Genomic DNA, 14,440 nt, shown 5'->3' with positions numbered 1-14,440 from the left:
GCATCGCTCAAACTATTTTTCTCCGTGCCCTTCGCTCCAGCTCCCTCAGGCCAGAGCACACGCTGCCTTGCCGCCGGCGACCGCGTACGTTCAGCTGACCAAGTCCTTATTATTCACCGCCGCTGATTTACAACCTTCACAGAGAGACAGATAAAGATGGCTGCTCACTAGGACCTACTTTCAAAAGTAATCTAGTGCTCTGACAGAGAGTGAATGTGATGGAGTGAAAGAAGAGAAGAAACGGCCTCAGCTCTCGAGAGATGCCGGTCAATTAGAAAAACGTGAATAGATATTCAGCAGTGCGACCCGTCACGTGAACTGCGTCGGTAATGATAAAAAGTCGCTTGAAATGAGAAGTATCATGAAGTACATGAGATCAATTCAAGAAGGTCACAGGTGGTTGATCTAATAATCTGACCACTTGGACTTTGAGAGCATGTTGGTAATGACAGTCCAGCCTTTTTGAAGGACGTGGTGAATATCAGAGAGATTGTATGTGCATGTGTCTGTGTTTAGTTTCCATGGTGACCTTAGTATAAATAATCATCTGCAAGGCCTCATAGAGGGCTCAGGGGAAGGGTGAATAAATGGCCTACAAGAGCTATTTTGCCCTCCTGGTTCTCTATTACCACCCCCTGTATTCACTTTTCCCCTCTTTCTCTCACTTTCACTTTCAAACTCCGTGTTAGATATTTGTTACAGGTCTTACTGATTTGTACTGCTCAGGCACCTTATTTTAACCATTTGAGAAGGCTTGTCCATCCGTTTTTTAATTGTCCCTCTCTGCTTAAATTCGGGCTTAAATTCACCTCTGTAATTACTGATCTAATTTTGCCTGATAATTGCTGCCGGGCAATTACATGTATATTTACTGCTAGTATTGTGGAGAAAGACAGGCTGCGGTCTGGCTCTGTTTGTAGTGTCGGATAATGGGAGCAAGCTGCATAATATAACGGTGCTTTCATCATCATCTTCATCATGCAGCCGCCACATCAAAGACTCCAAATGAAGGTGTTTGTGCGCGCTCAAGTGTATGCAAGTTTATGTGCATGCACATCTGTTTGTGTACATCTGCATGCGTGAGGTCGTATGCATCTCGCAGTATTTACATGTGACGGGTTGTGCATATTGCTCGGAGTCTGTGTTTTTGTTTGAAGCATGGCACATGGCTGTGTGTGTGTGTGTGTGTGTGTGTGTGTGTGTGTGTGGTATAAGGCCTCCAGGCTGTGAGTCTTGGCTGTGTAATGATGTGTAGCTGCAGTAAAGCACCTCTGGCTATGTTCATTTAAATAGGTGCATTTCACACCCCTAAATCACAGAAGGACAAACCCCAAAACCTTTTTAACAACAGATCAAATTATCCTTTCTTTCCTCCTATTGTCTGTGCATGTGTACTGTAAACAGAAATGCGTTTGCTTGTATGGTGCAGTTAAGGTTTAATTTAATTCCTACTGCTTCTTACAGCGTTTTTTTTATTTCTTTGTCCCTCACGAATACACATGTCTCAATAGAAAAACCATTCAGCTTCTCTTCCAATACATCAGTCCTTCCCAAACACCTTGAATTTCATTCTGTCTTTTGGCTTTTGTTGCTGTCTAACATGTTGATGCCATTAGTTTTTTCTTTCTTGGAGTCCATATAATTTAAATTATTGAGGATTAAGTGATTAAGGTTAAAATAAAAATGCACCTTTCGCTGAACTTCGTAACATTTGTTATTCTTCACTAGTTTTAGATATGAATTCTTGCATTACACTATTGTAAATAAGAGTCAGTTTTGTCCTAGAGGCATCTGAATGCACACTTTGATACAAGTGTCCTATTCAGACAATAAGGTAAAATTGGAATTTGACTTTTTTTTCGTTTATTCCATTTGATTTAAGTGTGTCTGTCCCTTAGAAGTGTCTGATTTAATTTTGTTCTGCCGCTAATATTGTTTGGAGGTTAAGGTCGAAACTAAATGTTTTTTAGCAACTGTATGCTTTCTGCTTCATAGTCATGAATGGCCTTCTCAGGCCTTTTCTGTGTGAGTCTAAGTGTTTTTGTCTGTTTCTGTGTGTTTGCTCCATGTTTTATGTTCAGCTGGCCAACAAAAGAGGGGTTCAGGTGCGGCCAAAAAATTAATATACATGGCTGCTTTTGACCGTCCACACGTAGTGTACCTCATTATGGATCATAACCCTGCGGCAACCTAGTCAAGGCCACGCTATAAACCATAGATTTTTTAAATCATTTTTTCTCTTAATGTTTAAGCTCACATAACACACGCTGTTTCTGCATTTCTGATGTTAATCTGGAGTACCTATAGAGTAGTATTACATTCTTTATATCTCCGAAGAGTCTTTAGTTTTTATCAGATTTATAAAAGAAAGATTAGCTTTACCGATTCTTTCCGATAACGTACGAAAAACTGAAGATGGAGGAGTTACTACCGCGGGAGGAGCGAGTCATGCAACAATTTATACAACACTGTTTAACTTATGATTCACTACATGTTCATGTCATTTATATAATATGCACGCTTATTTCCAACCTAAGACAGAAGGCTTATTTACCGCATGCAACTCATGACCCGGTTGGGACTTTTTTAAAAAATCCAGCGCATCAAACACACACGCAAAACTCCACTGCTACCCCGGATAATAAACTATATTCATTGTTTCCATAAGGCTGGATTTCTTCTCCTTACATTCAAAAACACACTTCTTCTTTCGTGCCATTGTTGAGTTTTGAAATTAAACAAAGCTGTCGCGTGATGTGATGTTTGTAAGTTCTAGCGTCTCCCGCTGATTGACGGGTGGGCGGGGTTTTCCGGGGGAAGTGCCCATAAAAAAAGTGATACCTATAGAAACCCCTGAAACGTCAGCTGGACCCGTAATTTTCCGAAACTTGTACGAAACCTGGCGAAGTGCATTTGGTACAGAAATACTCTGTAACACGCCCAACTGCTTTTTTGACACTTTGCCTACATTTAGCATAAGGAAACAACTATATAACTGTGTTGATAAGTCAGAATGCATCAAATACTGTACCATTGAACCACCCCTTTAATATTTTTCATATAGTGTGTGTGTCTTCCTTTTGTGTGTAATTGTTTTCTGTATTGACTGTATTGATACAATAATATTGGATTTTGACTGTTGACATTGACATCTATGGAGATAAGTAATAAAGTAAATATGTTTTTGTTGTGATTATTTTTAAGGATCCTCCTGTGCTTCCTGTTGGTCAGTTCAGTGAGAAATTTGTTGACTTTATTACACAATGGTGAGTGACTTCTTTCTTCCTCTCCCTAATTTACATACACACACATGTTGAAAAGGCCATACATTTAAAAAACAAACCTTTTCTTTAATGTTCTGGTGGTATTATACATTTAAGATCTTTTCCTTAAACTTTTTGGAAGTTTGGATGTGTTTTATGGGGACGTGCTTACACCTATTGTGTGTTTGAATGAATTGTTTAAAAGGTGTGTAAATTTCATGCAGAATATAGTGGCCTAGCACACAACAGTATATCCCGGTTCTACTTAACAGATGGTACAGCGATTAGACCAACTATACACAACAGTAAATATTTACCTGACGTCTGTCCCCGGTCTGTTGACCTTGCTTCCTCAAACACATCCACGTACACATTTCCTTTCACAGGTCATGCCCCAAGAAACCTGAATTCCCAACCAACCTCTTATGGTTTCTCTGGCACTCTGGGCCTGTGGCCATGGTGGGTGAAACCAGATGTGTTGGGATTTGTGTAGCAGCTGATGTTTACTTGCATTGGACTTTATTTACACAAACAGGTCACCTGGCTCACTTGTGCCACCCCTGCCTGGCGCTGCTCTTCTAACATCCTCTCCTATTAATAGCCTGTTCTGAGTGTGTGTCATTCATCATGGTCCAAATGGGCCCCCCTGTCCCTATAATCCCTCCCATTCCTTATCTGGGTCAATTTGAATAATTTACCTGCACTTACTGTAGGTGTGATCTGTGCCAAGGAGAATTGATAATTACTTACCTCGCCTTTTATCACTTTGAGGCCTGGTTAGATTAACCTCAACGGTACAATGATAAAGAGGATGAGAAGATAGAAGATGATGTACTGGATGCAAGGTCTGGGAGGCTTAGTAAAAAACATTTATTAGGGAAAGTGTGATTATCGCAGTGTTTATTGGTTTTATCTCTGCAGTAAGTTTAATCCATCATTTACTGCTTTCAGCGTTGTTTGTAAATCACATTGCCACGAGTTCATTGTACTATGAAAAAATGCTGTACATTTTTAGCACTCTAAGCGTCCTCAGTCCCAAAAGATATTTTATCTAAACTAAGATGCAAAAAGGCCTCATTTTGAATTTCACATATCACAAATACTTTAAAGGAAAACGCCACCGTTTTTAAATATTTTACTATGTTCTTACCTCAAATTAGACAAATTAATACATACCTATCTTTTTTTCAATGCATGCACTTAATCTTTGTACAGCGTGTCGCGACGGTGGTATTTTACTTTAACAAAACTAAAGTAATTTTTTAAGAGGATCGAAGTTTGAATTTCAATTATTGATTCAATCTTTCACATTACCTTATTCAGTCAATATTAACAATGTCGTATTTCCACAGAATGTTCTTTACATTATGTAGGATGATTGTTTGTTGAAAAAAATATGGCTTTAGCTTAGTTTTCCACAAGAAAAGTTGATCAGAAACGTGGCCTGTCCTCTGTGATGTAATATAGAAACTTGAATTCCTAAAGAACATAAGAAATAAAGTGAAGGAAACTTAATTAAACCTTGAACTGTTTTGTGTGTTAAATTATAAGAGATAAGGGAAAACATTTAATATGACCCCTTTAAAGGGACACTTCACTTTTTTGAAAATATGCTAATTTTCCAGCTCCGCTAGAGTTAAACATTAGATTTTTACTGTTTTGGAATCCATTCAGCTGATCTCCGGGTCTGGCGGTACCACTTTTAGCATGGCTTGGCACAATCCATTGGGTCTGGTTGGACCATTGGCATCGCGCTGAAAAATAACCAAAGAGTTTAAATTTTTTTCCTATTTAAAACTAGGAAATCGACCTAGTTGTAAATGAAAAGTTGCAGTTTTCTAGGTTGATATGGCTAGGACTATACTTAGTCACCTTAGTAACTTTCAATTGCAGGGGACTATTTTCGGCTGCTGCATAATATCAGTGCGCCTCCTGCAGCCATGTTACAGCTGCAAAGTCCTTGATTATTACGCCAGAATGAGAGTATAAAATCACAACTTTTTAATTTTCTGTCGGTCTTAGTACACAATGTAACTACAGAAGAGTCAAGTTTTAAATAGGAAAAATATCGAAGCTCTTCGGTTGTTGTTTGGCGTGATGCTAATGGTCTGTTCAGATTCGGTGGATGGTGCTGAGCTATGCTGGAGGTGGTGCCGCCAGACCCGGAGATCGGCTGAATGGATTCCAAAACGTTTGTTTGGCTGTAGAGGAGCTGGAGGGTTTGCATATTTTTTTAAAAAGTGGAGTGTTCCTTTAAAAGAGACTTAAAGATTGCTCCATCATTGTGAGATTCATGATTTAAGTTACGTTCTGATCAATTATCTAGCTTTTAACTGAAAAACATAAGATTAGTGTGATTTTTAATATTTTTAAACACATTCTTTAGACAATGTCAGACAAATATAGGCACATATGTGAAACCACTACTTCTAAAAACAGCTATTTCAATATTGAGTAAAAAGAGTTATTAAATAAGTGAAGAGATTGTTCAATTCCCTATTGTTGAGAGAAGCTGGTACGTCAAGGTTTAACATCTTTAGTGTTATTTCTTTTTTAGTCTCAAGGATTTTTGGCACATTTTTCTTTCATCCTTTCGAACGAACAATGGAGAATTAATTACTACATTTATAATGACGACTTCTTCTTTTGTCAACACAGTATGAGGAAGCAACCCAAAGAAAGACCTGCGCCGAACAACCTTATGGTGAGTCTGTTTCACTCCCTTTAAACAAGTGCAGATCAACCTTCATGAGGATTAGAAAGTGAATGTGAAGTTATTACAAAGACAGAGTTCGTGAATGGGTGTATTTGATGATCAAAAAAACGCTTTTTGTTGGGACTGTGCACAAGGGTTTTGGTTAAAACCTTGACCTGTTGTTTCTCATGTTTCTTTTAAAAAAACTTAAAGGGCGTTTTGCAGGTAAAATTTTTCAAAGAATTTGTGCAATTTGCTTGTTGATAATAAACATTTAAACTGTTATCCATTGTATTTTATGTTGTTGGGTATCACAAAACCCGAAAAAGTATGAAAAAGTACAGCAATTTGCAATGATTCTCCTTTCCCTCACAACGCACTGTATGACGTCACGCTGGGGAGAGAATTGACCAAAGCCGCCTTGAGAGCATTAAGAATGACTATAGAAAGACGAGTAAAGTAGAGTTCTGATAGCGCAGATGATAGATAGAGACAGACAGACAGACAGACAGACAGACAGACAGACAGACAGACAGACAGACAGACAGACAGACAGACAGACAGATAGACAGATAGATAGACAGATAGATAGACAGATGGATAGGCTAGTATAGAGAGATAGGCAGACAGCCAGATAGCATAACGTTAGCATATCTTCGTGTAGAAAGTAAACAAACAATTAACATACTCGTGCATGCTGGCTTGAGGGGGTCCATGATCCTGCCTGAAATGGGTGTAACTTTATGCGATCTTCAGCACAAACGGTTTTGGCAGCATGTCTCTAATCCTGGAAGGTGAGTGAAGCACGTCACGTCTGTTCGCGGGGACCAGCGACCCAAACGCACTCACTTTCTTACAGCCAGTAGCGGAATGGCAATCGAGAGAGTCGGGACTTTCCTGGTGGGCCGATCTGATAATAGCTATACATTTCGCGTTATATTAGCAACACCGTCTGGCGGCGTGATGTGCGCCCGTTCCCGCAGCCCGCTGGTCAAAAGTGGTATAAAAGTGCTCAACCTGTTCGGCAGGTCCAAACATGTACAGGATTTATAAAAATACGGTGATCAATGAGCGGTTCCTCCTCAAATGGCATAGTCTGTCGTGATGTAAAAAGCCGCCGAACGCCTGTTTATTACAGTATGTATGCGGTCAGATCCGAGTATGCTGCAGCTGCTGACTGCTGCTGCATATAAAATGATCGTGTGATTAGTTATAATCGCATAAACAATATAACAAAGCATCCTTTTATTTCACAAAACAATATATTTGAGATATTATTTGATAGACTAGTAAGTGTGGATTAAGGATGTTTAAAAATCTCTAGCCTGGTGGTCAGGACATGAATGGATCAAATCAGCAGATTTGCGAAGTTTTATTTATCTCCACATATATCATAAATAATAATTAGCAAGGTAACTTTGCAGTATAACACATTATATATTTCCTACGATGTATATATGATTTCCAAATTATATACGTAAGTATTAAACAGCAATAAATGTCTCATCTATCTCTATGGCTCTGGCTGAGTCTTTCTCCACTTCTCCCCAACGTGACGTCATCGCAGAATTGCGTTAAAAAAACGTTAATACCAAAAACGTAAAAAAAGTGGTCTTTAAGACCATTTTTGAGACATTTAAAAAATTATACACATATCTTGAGTGATTTATGTACCCATTAATCGACAGTGGTGGTTAACCTGCAACACACACTTTAAGCTGTCCTATACAGTGTAATAAATGTGATCAGTAAGTCATGGCAACTCATGTTTTGTTACTTAACTTATCAAAACTTTTATGAGTAACACCAATTCATCACTAGTCAAGATATAAAATAGTAAGTTGAAGTAACTTGTACAGTGTAATTTGATTAAATTTAAAATAAAATAATGGCACCAACAAACTTTTTACAGCCACTGTATATAATACTATCTTCATGTTAACTTCTATGACCACTAAGCTAAGTTCATCTTGAATCATTTGTGCTTCAACATTACAATATAATGATAAACATTCCAAATGTATTATTAATACTTCCATTCACGCATCTCTTTAACGAGCACCTATTGTCCGAGTAACGTTTTTAATTTCCTTTTGGTGTGTTAATGTGTATAAGTACATGTTAAGGATATGCAAAAGGTACAAACCCCAAAGTAAGCGATGACGCAAGTTATCGTCTCCAACGTAAATCTCTTTTCTTGGACTACAACAAACACACAGATTGTAGGAAACAGTTTACTTCCTGGGATTGTTGATGTAGACAAGACTTACATTATCATAACTTCTCCCACTATGGACTCACAGCCTGTAAGTTAACTCATGTTAGCATTGCATTGTGCGCGAATCTTTCAAACATGGTAAGGAGCGTCAGATTTCCTGCTGACGTCAGAGGTATTCCATACAGTCAGCACGTACAGCTTAAGCTGGGCGTACACGGTGCGAATTCTGACGGTCGGAACGTCGTGAGCTCTCGCACACGACACGAGTGAGATTATGCGAAAATAATTCGTACGCAGTCACACACGACAAGATTTTACTGTAGGACTTGAGGAATTCTGACGTAAGCAATTTCGCACCTGTGAGTGGCAGAATGTACAAAAAATAAAACAAGAAGAATACGGCAAAGATATTGGCTTTTGTGCAGAAAACTGTTTCTGTTTTTTTGTATTTCTGTTTATGCATTCCGAAATTGCAATATAGGTCTAGTGCTGTGGCGGTGAAGGAATTTCTCTGGCAGTGGTTTTTCTTGCTAGCGCATATGCGGTTTTATCTTCTTAATATATCATGATTGTAGTGCCAAGTAAATATCTATATTGGTATTATTAATGTTACATATATTGTTGCTTTTTTATAAATATGACCGTTTAAAAACAAATTCAGTGGGCATATTTATTTATTTGTAAATGCAGAATGAGGAGCAATTGAGGTAAAACGCAAGGTAAGATAACGTAACACGTCTTTCCCTTTATGATTAAATTATTTAGACAATACATCTACAGCCAAATATTAATTTGTAAAACGAAAATCATTTAATGTAATATTAAGCACATTGTCTAGGCTTGTTTGCATTGTATAGTGCAAATGTACGCGGACCCTCGGTCAATGCGGGGTATTGAAGTAAAAGTGCACGCAGCATTTGTGCTCATGTAAATGTACAAAATAAATGCCATACAGAAGGCATTGCATATTAATATATGGCATTTTCTCAGTAGGCCTATGTAAATTAATACATAGCAATACCAATATAGTATGAAAACAAATTAATCATTATTTAAATAAAGTTTCAGAGATAGACTACATTTTTAGTCATTTAAATATTCTCATCATTTCAGAACAAGCTTAGGCTACCATAACAACGTACATTGGGCTATATCATGTGTTCCTTTGGTCGAAAATATGTAAAATATATATATATGGGTAAAAAACACCGAACAAAAACGTTTAAGCTAAAGCAGAAGCTCCATAATAATCTGGAAAACGTCGTCTCCGCGTATGATCATCATGTTTAATATAGTCTCTTGTTCATTGACAATTTATTTTGCATTTATTATATGAGTAAAAAGTGTAAAACAATAAATGCATATCTTATAGCCTATTAAACATGGACATTCCGTTGCTTTTTATTCTCTGTCACGCCAGCCCTTTTAATATCCATTCATTTATAAACTGTACTACAGCGACTTTGGCACAGCTTGGATTACACAAAATTGCGACATTCTTTGTCCATCCTATACTGTTTAAACCAGTGGTCTCTGCACGGAGTCTAATAATTTTTATATTTATTTATTACATGTTTTAGTTGGCTTATTTTATGTTTAGATTGTAAATAATGATAAACATATTAACAAGTAAAGAAAAATCAACAGTATTACAAAGTAAAACAAAAAAGTTTTAATATCAAAAAGTAGCCCTCGTTTTATACACTCTCTCCTGTTTCCGCACACATCCAAAGCTGTGACCGGACATCACAAAAACACGTATGACAGGTTTTTCAGGCAAAGAAGCTGATCAAGAGGTCGTCACTGAAAGGACCTGTCATATTTGTCATGATGTCCGGTCACCGGAGTGTGTGTGTGCGCGAAACATATAGCCAGCTATAGAGTTGTCGTCCAGATTTGAGGTAGCAGTGCCACATTTGTCTTTCTTCTTCTGTGTTTTGTACATTCTGATTGGTCAACTTCAAGTGCTTTGCCAGATCGTCTCGTTCACCCGCACCAACACTACGAATTTATACCGACAGCTCCCGAACTTTTTTGACATGTTTAAAAATTATCGGGAGGTCGTAAGGTGCTCGTAACCTGCTCGGCTCGGCTCGTAATTCCTCTCACACGGTGCGAGCCGCGACCATACGAGCAGGAACGATTTGGTCCCGAGAAAAAAAAATCGCATGCGAGCTCCTACGACAGCAAAAATCGCACCGTGTACGCCCGCCTTTAGCTGGCCAATCAGGGACACAGAGCTTTTAAAATCTGTTTGTTTCAGGAAGAGAGTGAAATCTGGAGTTACAAAAATGTACGCTATGTGGAAAATAATGTGTTTTTTGAACCATAAACCACGCAAATACATTGTATTATAACAAATACACAAAATAATGTTTTTGTAGCAATGAAATAGGTGCTCTTTAAAGTCTATTAGGCCTCACTGCTAAGGATGATTTTGGCCTGCTTGGGGTATTTCGATTTTTTTTTCCACAATTTTAACTGGCCCTTCCACAAAAAACACACAAAAATAGACCTATTTATTATTTATATTGTTTTTGACTTCTATTAATTTCTATAAAGGCAAGTAAACAGTCAGTAGTAAAATAAGAAATAATCAAATTATGAGCAATAGCACAAATAAATACAATAGAACAAACATACAATTAAAACCAACACTGATTTTACGCCTACTTTTCAAACAGAAATTGAATAAAGATTAGATTCAACTTTATTGAAATTTGCACATGTAAACAAGGCAACAAAATGCAGTTAGCATCTAATAAAGTAATTAAATGTAAACTAGAACTGCATAGTCCTTACTGTATAAATAACATTAAATTACAAAGTGAACCCGATTAGTTTTTTTGTGCAGTCTTAACCATTTGTGTGTATATCACTGTCTGTTAGGAAATCTAAGCACATCTTCAGTCATTAGGTAACATTTAAGGGACACCACAATGTCATTCTATTCATGAGGATTAACATTTACTGTTAGGAACTTTTAGAATTGTAAACTAGATGGATAAAAAAGGCTATTATTGTGTCTGGTCCGTTGGATGGCTGTCATTCCCAATGCTTTTTTTCTGTATATGCCTTTGTGGTTACACAAACACAATGCTGCCTAGGAAAGGAATACAAACTAGTTTATGTACCGTTATCTGCTATGAAAGAAACAATTTACTTGGAATTCAATAGAATTGCCCTTGGAGAACACAGGGCTTTTTTGTAGATTACTATTTGCGGTCCTTGAAAATAGCCTTTTATCAAGCTTTGGAAATGCCTGGCGTATCTGAACAATACCCCCCGATGTGTACCATATTTATTGTAACTAAACGTTTGCATTGAAAACTTTTTGAACAATTAAATCCAGATAATCTTATATTCGGTAGTCTGATTTATAAGATTCTTACTTTCTGAAAATTTGGTAAAGGGCAAACATGCACTAATGCTTAACTCAACAGTTATAAAAGTGCAGTTCTTCCTCTACTCTTTTAATGCCACTGGGAGCAACTTAAATTCCCCCACAGTGTGGACTGCAGAAGTCTCACGTCGTGTGTCTGCTCACGAGTTTGCACTTAGAGTCTTTAAAAGCTGTCAACACAGCAGCTGGGTTTTTTCAGCACCACGGACAGCGCAGTCCACAGAGATCTTGCTGCTAATGTAGCGATGATGCAGGATTTGATAACGTGTCATTCACATATCTTAGTGTTTGTTCACTTTCTTCATCGCTTTCAATTATGCTTAGCATTGAATTCATTATTAGAAAGAACAAAAATCTATTTGGGTGATTCTCATGAAATCCAGACTTAGAAGGTTTCCAGCATCAGATTTTTAAGCCGATAATTGTTTTTGCACATATAAGATTAAGGTCTGAACTTACTATAACCATTATTTTTAGAGGATTTAAAAAAATTCCTATAGAATTATTTATATATATATTTTTTGATTATCATTATCAAAAATTATCATTACCGCAACATGATATTACATTAAATATATGCATTTACAAACTCATGTTTAATGAGAACTAAAAAGTTGTCTAGGTACTATGACAAACAAAATTTCAACTTTTATCTGGAGAAAAAAATAAGAACTGCTTACCTGGAAGCCATCTGGAGTGTCACAGTCAATTATGTCCCTTCCAACAATTTTTTTTTATGTTAGTTCATTGAGGGCTTAAACAATGATTGAAAATTGTTGCGGAGGATGAGACATTTTTTCTTGGACACATTTATATTCCTTATTATTGTCTCTACATTTACCAATGATCACCAAATACCACATGTTTCTTTACTGTAAATGTTTATAGTATAACATGCACTGAAGCTTTTTATTTTTTAGATTTTTTAATTATAAATTTTTCCATTTCAAAGAACCCAAATCCAGTCATTGACACGTTGTGGTAATGAAAAATTTCCCCTTAAATGTGGAAAAAACAACAAAATTGGTATGTATGATGTCATCTGAAATCATGTGCAAAATAGAACATGAAGAGATGTTTGTAACTGTATGCTGCTTATTTTGATACTCTTACTTTGCATTTACTTTTTTTATCAAAATGTTTCATGACACCTCATAAGTCTAATCTTGCGAGAATCACCCATTTGTGTTTTTGTATTATACAGTGTCTGACTGAATGCAGGATGTTCTCGTGTTAAGCAAAATATACAATTAAGGAAGCGAGTACGTCTAAGAGAAACGTAACCAACTTTTCAGTCAATAAAAAAAAAACAGAACGATCTCTTGTGAGTAAATTCGCATAAAGCTTTTAGTTTTTTGAATGCAGTGCAGTGATTGACATCCCTCTCCTCTGCTTAGACTTCTGTCATTGTCACTCAGCCTTTTAGCACCTTTTCTCCTCTCCTGGTCTCTGCAACCCCCCTCCCCGTCCCTTTGGGCCGTCCAGGGGCTCAGCTGCAGTAGATATGAGCTTCAGCCAAGAACAAAAGCAGAAAGAGTCCTACCGACTCTCTGAATCTGTCACAACGTTACCATATCCACCCCCACGTTTCCTGATTGCGTGGGCTGATGAGCTAAGGAGAGATCGCTTGTGTTCATGTGTTTTAAGACCCATGGGAACGGCCTTTAAAAAGACACACGGTCCCGCTGAATGCCAGTGGCCCGTGCCGTAGGGACTCTGATGAGAACAGGCTTTAAAAGCCCTCTGACACTGCTCTGATGACTTGTTTACACATTAGCACGCTGAGGAGCTTCTTGAACTCCCAAGAGGATAATCCTACCTTTTAGCTCTCTGACACGCTGTCTGTCTACCATCTCTACCGCTTACCCCACGAGAACAAGGGTTCTTCCAAGACATCAAGCACTTTTTGTCCCCCAAAATTTTTGATATCATTTGGCAGAAATAATTAACTTTTTGTAGCTTAGGCAATTTTTGGAAATTAAATAAATGGACATCTTTTTGTAGCTATTTGACTCCATAGTGTTAGCTTAGCTATAAGCCAAGTAGGTCTACCCTGCAGCTTTTTAATCCAGATAGATGGTCTGTTCCATTGTGACTTAAATGTTGAATTAAAAGATCAGCAGCATTTATGAAATCGTAACATTGTTCAAGAGCCTCATACACATCCGTATCCAGCGGGAGCAGGTCGTTAGTATGCAAATCTGAAAAGACCCAGTTATTATGCCGACTTCTTCACCTTTCATACTCGCGCACGTTTTCTCTCGGCTTCAATACCAGCCTCACGCGCACACACATACAATGACGCGCGTTACGAGGAGCTGTCGCCGTTCGCCAACACATTCTAATGAGGTGATGACCAACCACTTGTTATAATTGCTTTGGACTCCTTTTAATTTTCAAGCTTATTAATCATATGTAGAGTTATTTAAAAATGCATAAATTAATCTTCGATTAAAAAGCCTTTAACAGACTCAAAACAATTAAAGAGAGAGGTGAGATTTCCCCCGGGTTTGGCAGTTTTACTTTAATGGAGAATTCAGGTGATTATCACACTTTGATATGGGGCTGTGATTAATGTAGCCACACTTTAAAATGGGATTTTTCCATTTATTTATTTTTTTGTTCACGTGTTAGAAAGGTAAAGCACGGAGACGGTAACGACCTAACTAACAGTGTATTTACACGGCTTCTCTACTCTGCAAGTGTGCTAAGCTAGCAGCAGGTGGGTTAATTAATGAAGGTCCTGTTTCTGGCATGCTTCAACACACACAAACATACAGAGAACAGAGGGACACACAGGTGGCGATTTGTGCGTTCGTGATCTATCTCAGCACAGCCAAACAAGCAGGTGACCGTCTAAG

General features: G+C 37.7%; 1 protein-coding gene across 2 annotated transcripts in view; it reads left to right on the top strand.

Moving 5' to 3' along the window:
• The window catches only part of map2k5 (mitogen-activated protein kinase kinase 5), a 59,486-nt gene that overhangs the window by 39,955 nt on the left and 5,091 nt on the right, over positions 1-14,440 (top strand). The window contains exons 20-21 of one of the 2 annotated variants that reach the window (XM_055204383.2): positions 3,205-3,266; positions 5,922-5,967. In XM_055204383.2, the coding sequence (XP_055060358.2) occupies positions 3,205-3,266; positions 5,922-5,967 (108 nt within the window). Of the gene's footprint in view, positions 1-3,204; positions 3,267-3,649; positions 4,902-5,921; positions 5,968-14,440 lie in introns of those variants that run through there. The other variant, XM_073859010.1, reaches the window with a different exon arrangement.

This window comes from Misgurnus anguillicaudatus, chromosome 21, assembly GCF_027580225.2.
Source record: "Misgurnus anguillicaudatus chromosome 21, ASM2758022v2, whole genome shotgun sequence".
NCBI classification, from domain to species: domain Eukaryota; kingdom Metazoa; phylum Chordata; class Actinopteri; order Cypriniformes; family Cobitidae; genus Misgurnus; species Misgurnus anguillicaudatus.
This window is presented reverse-complemented; position numbering and strand designations above follow the sequence as displayed.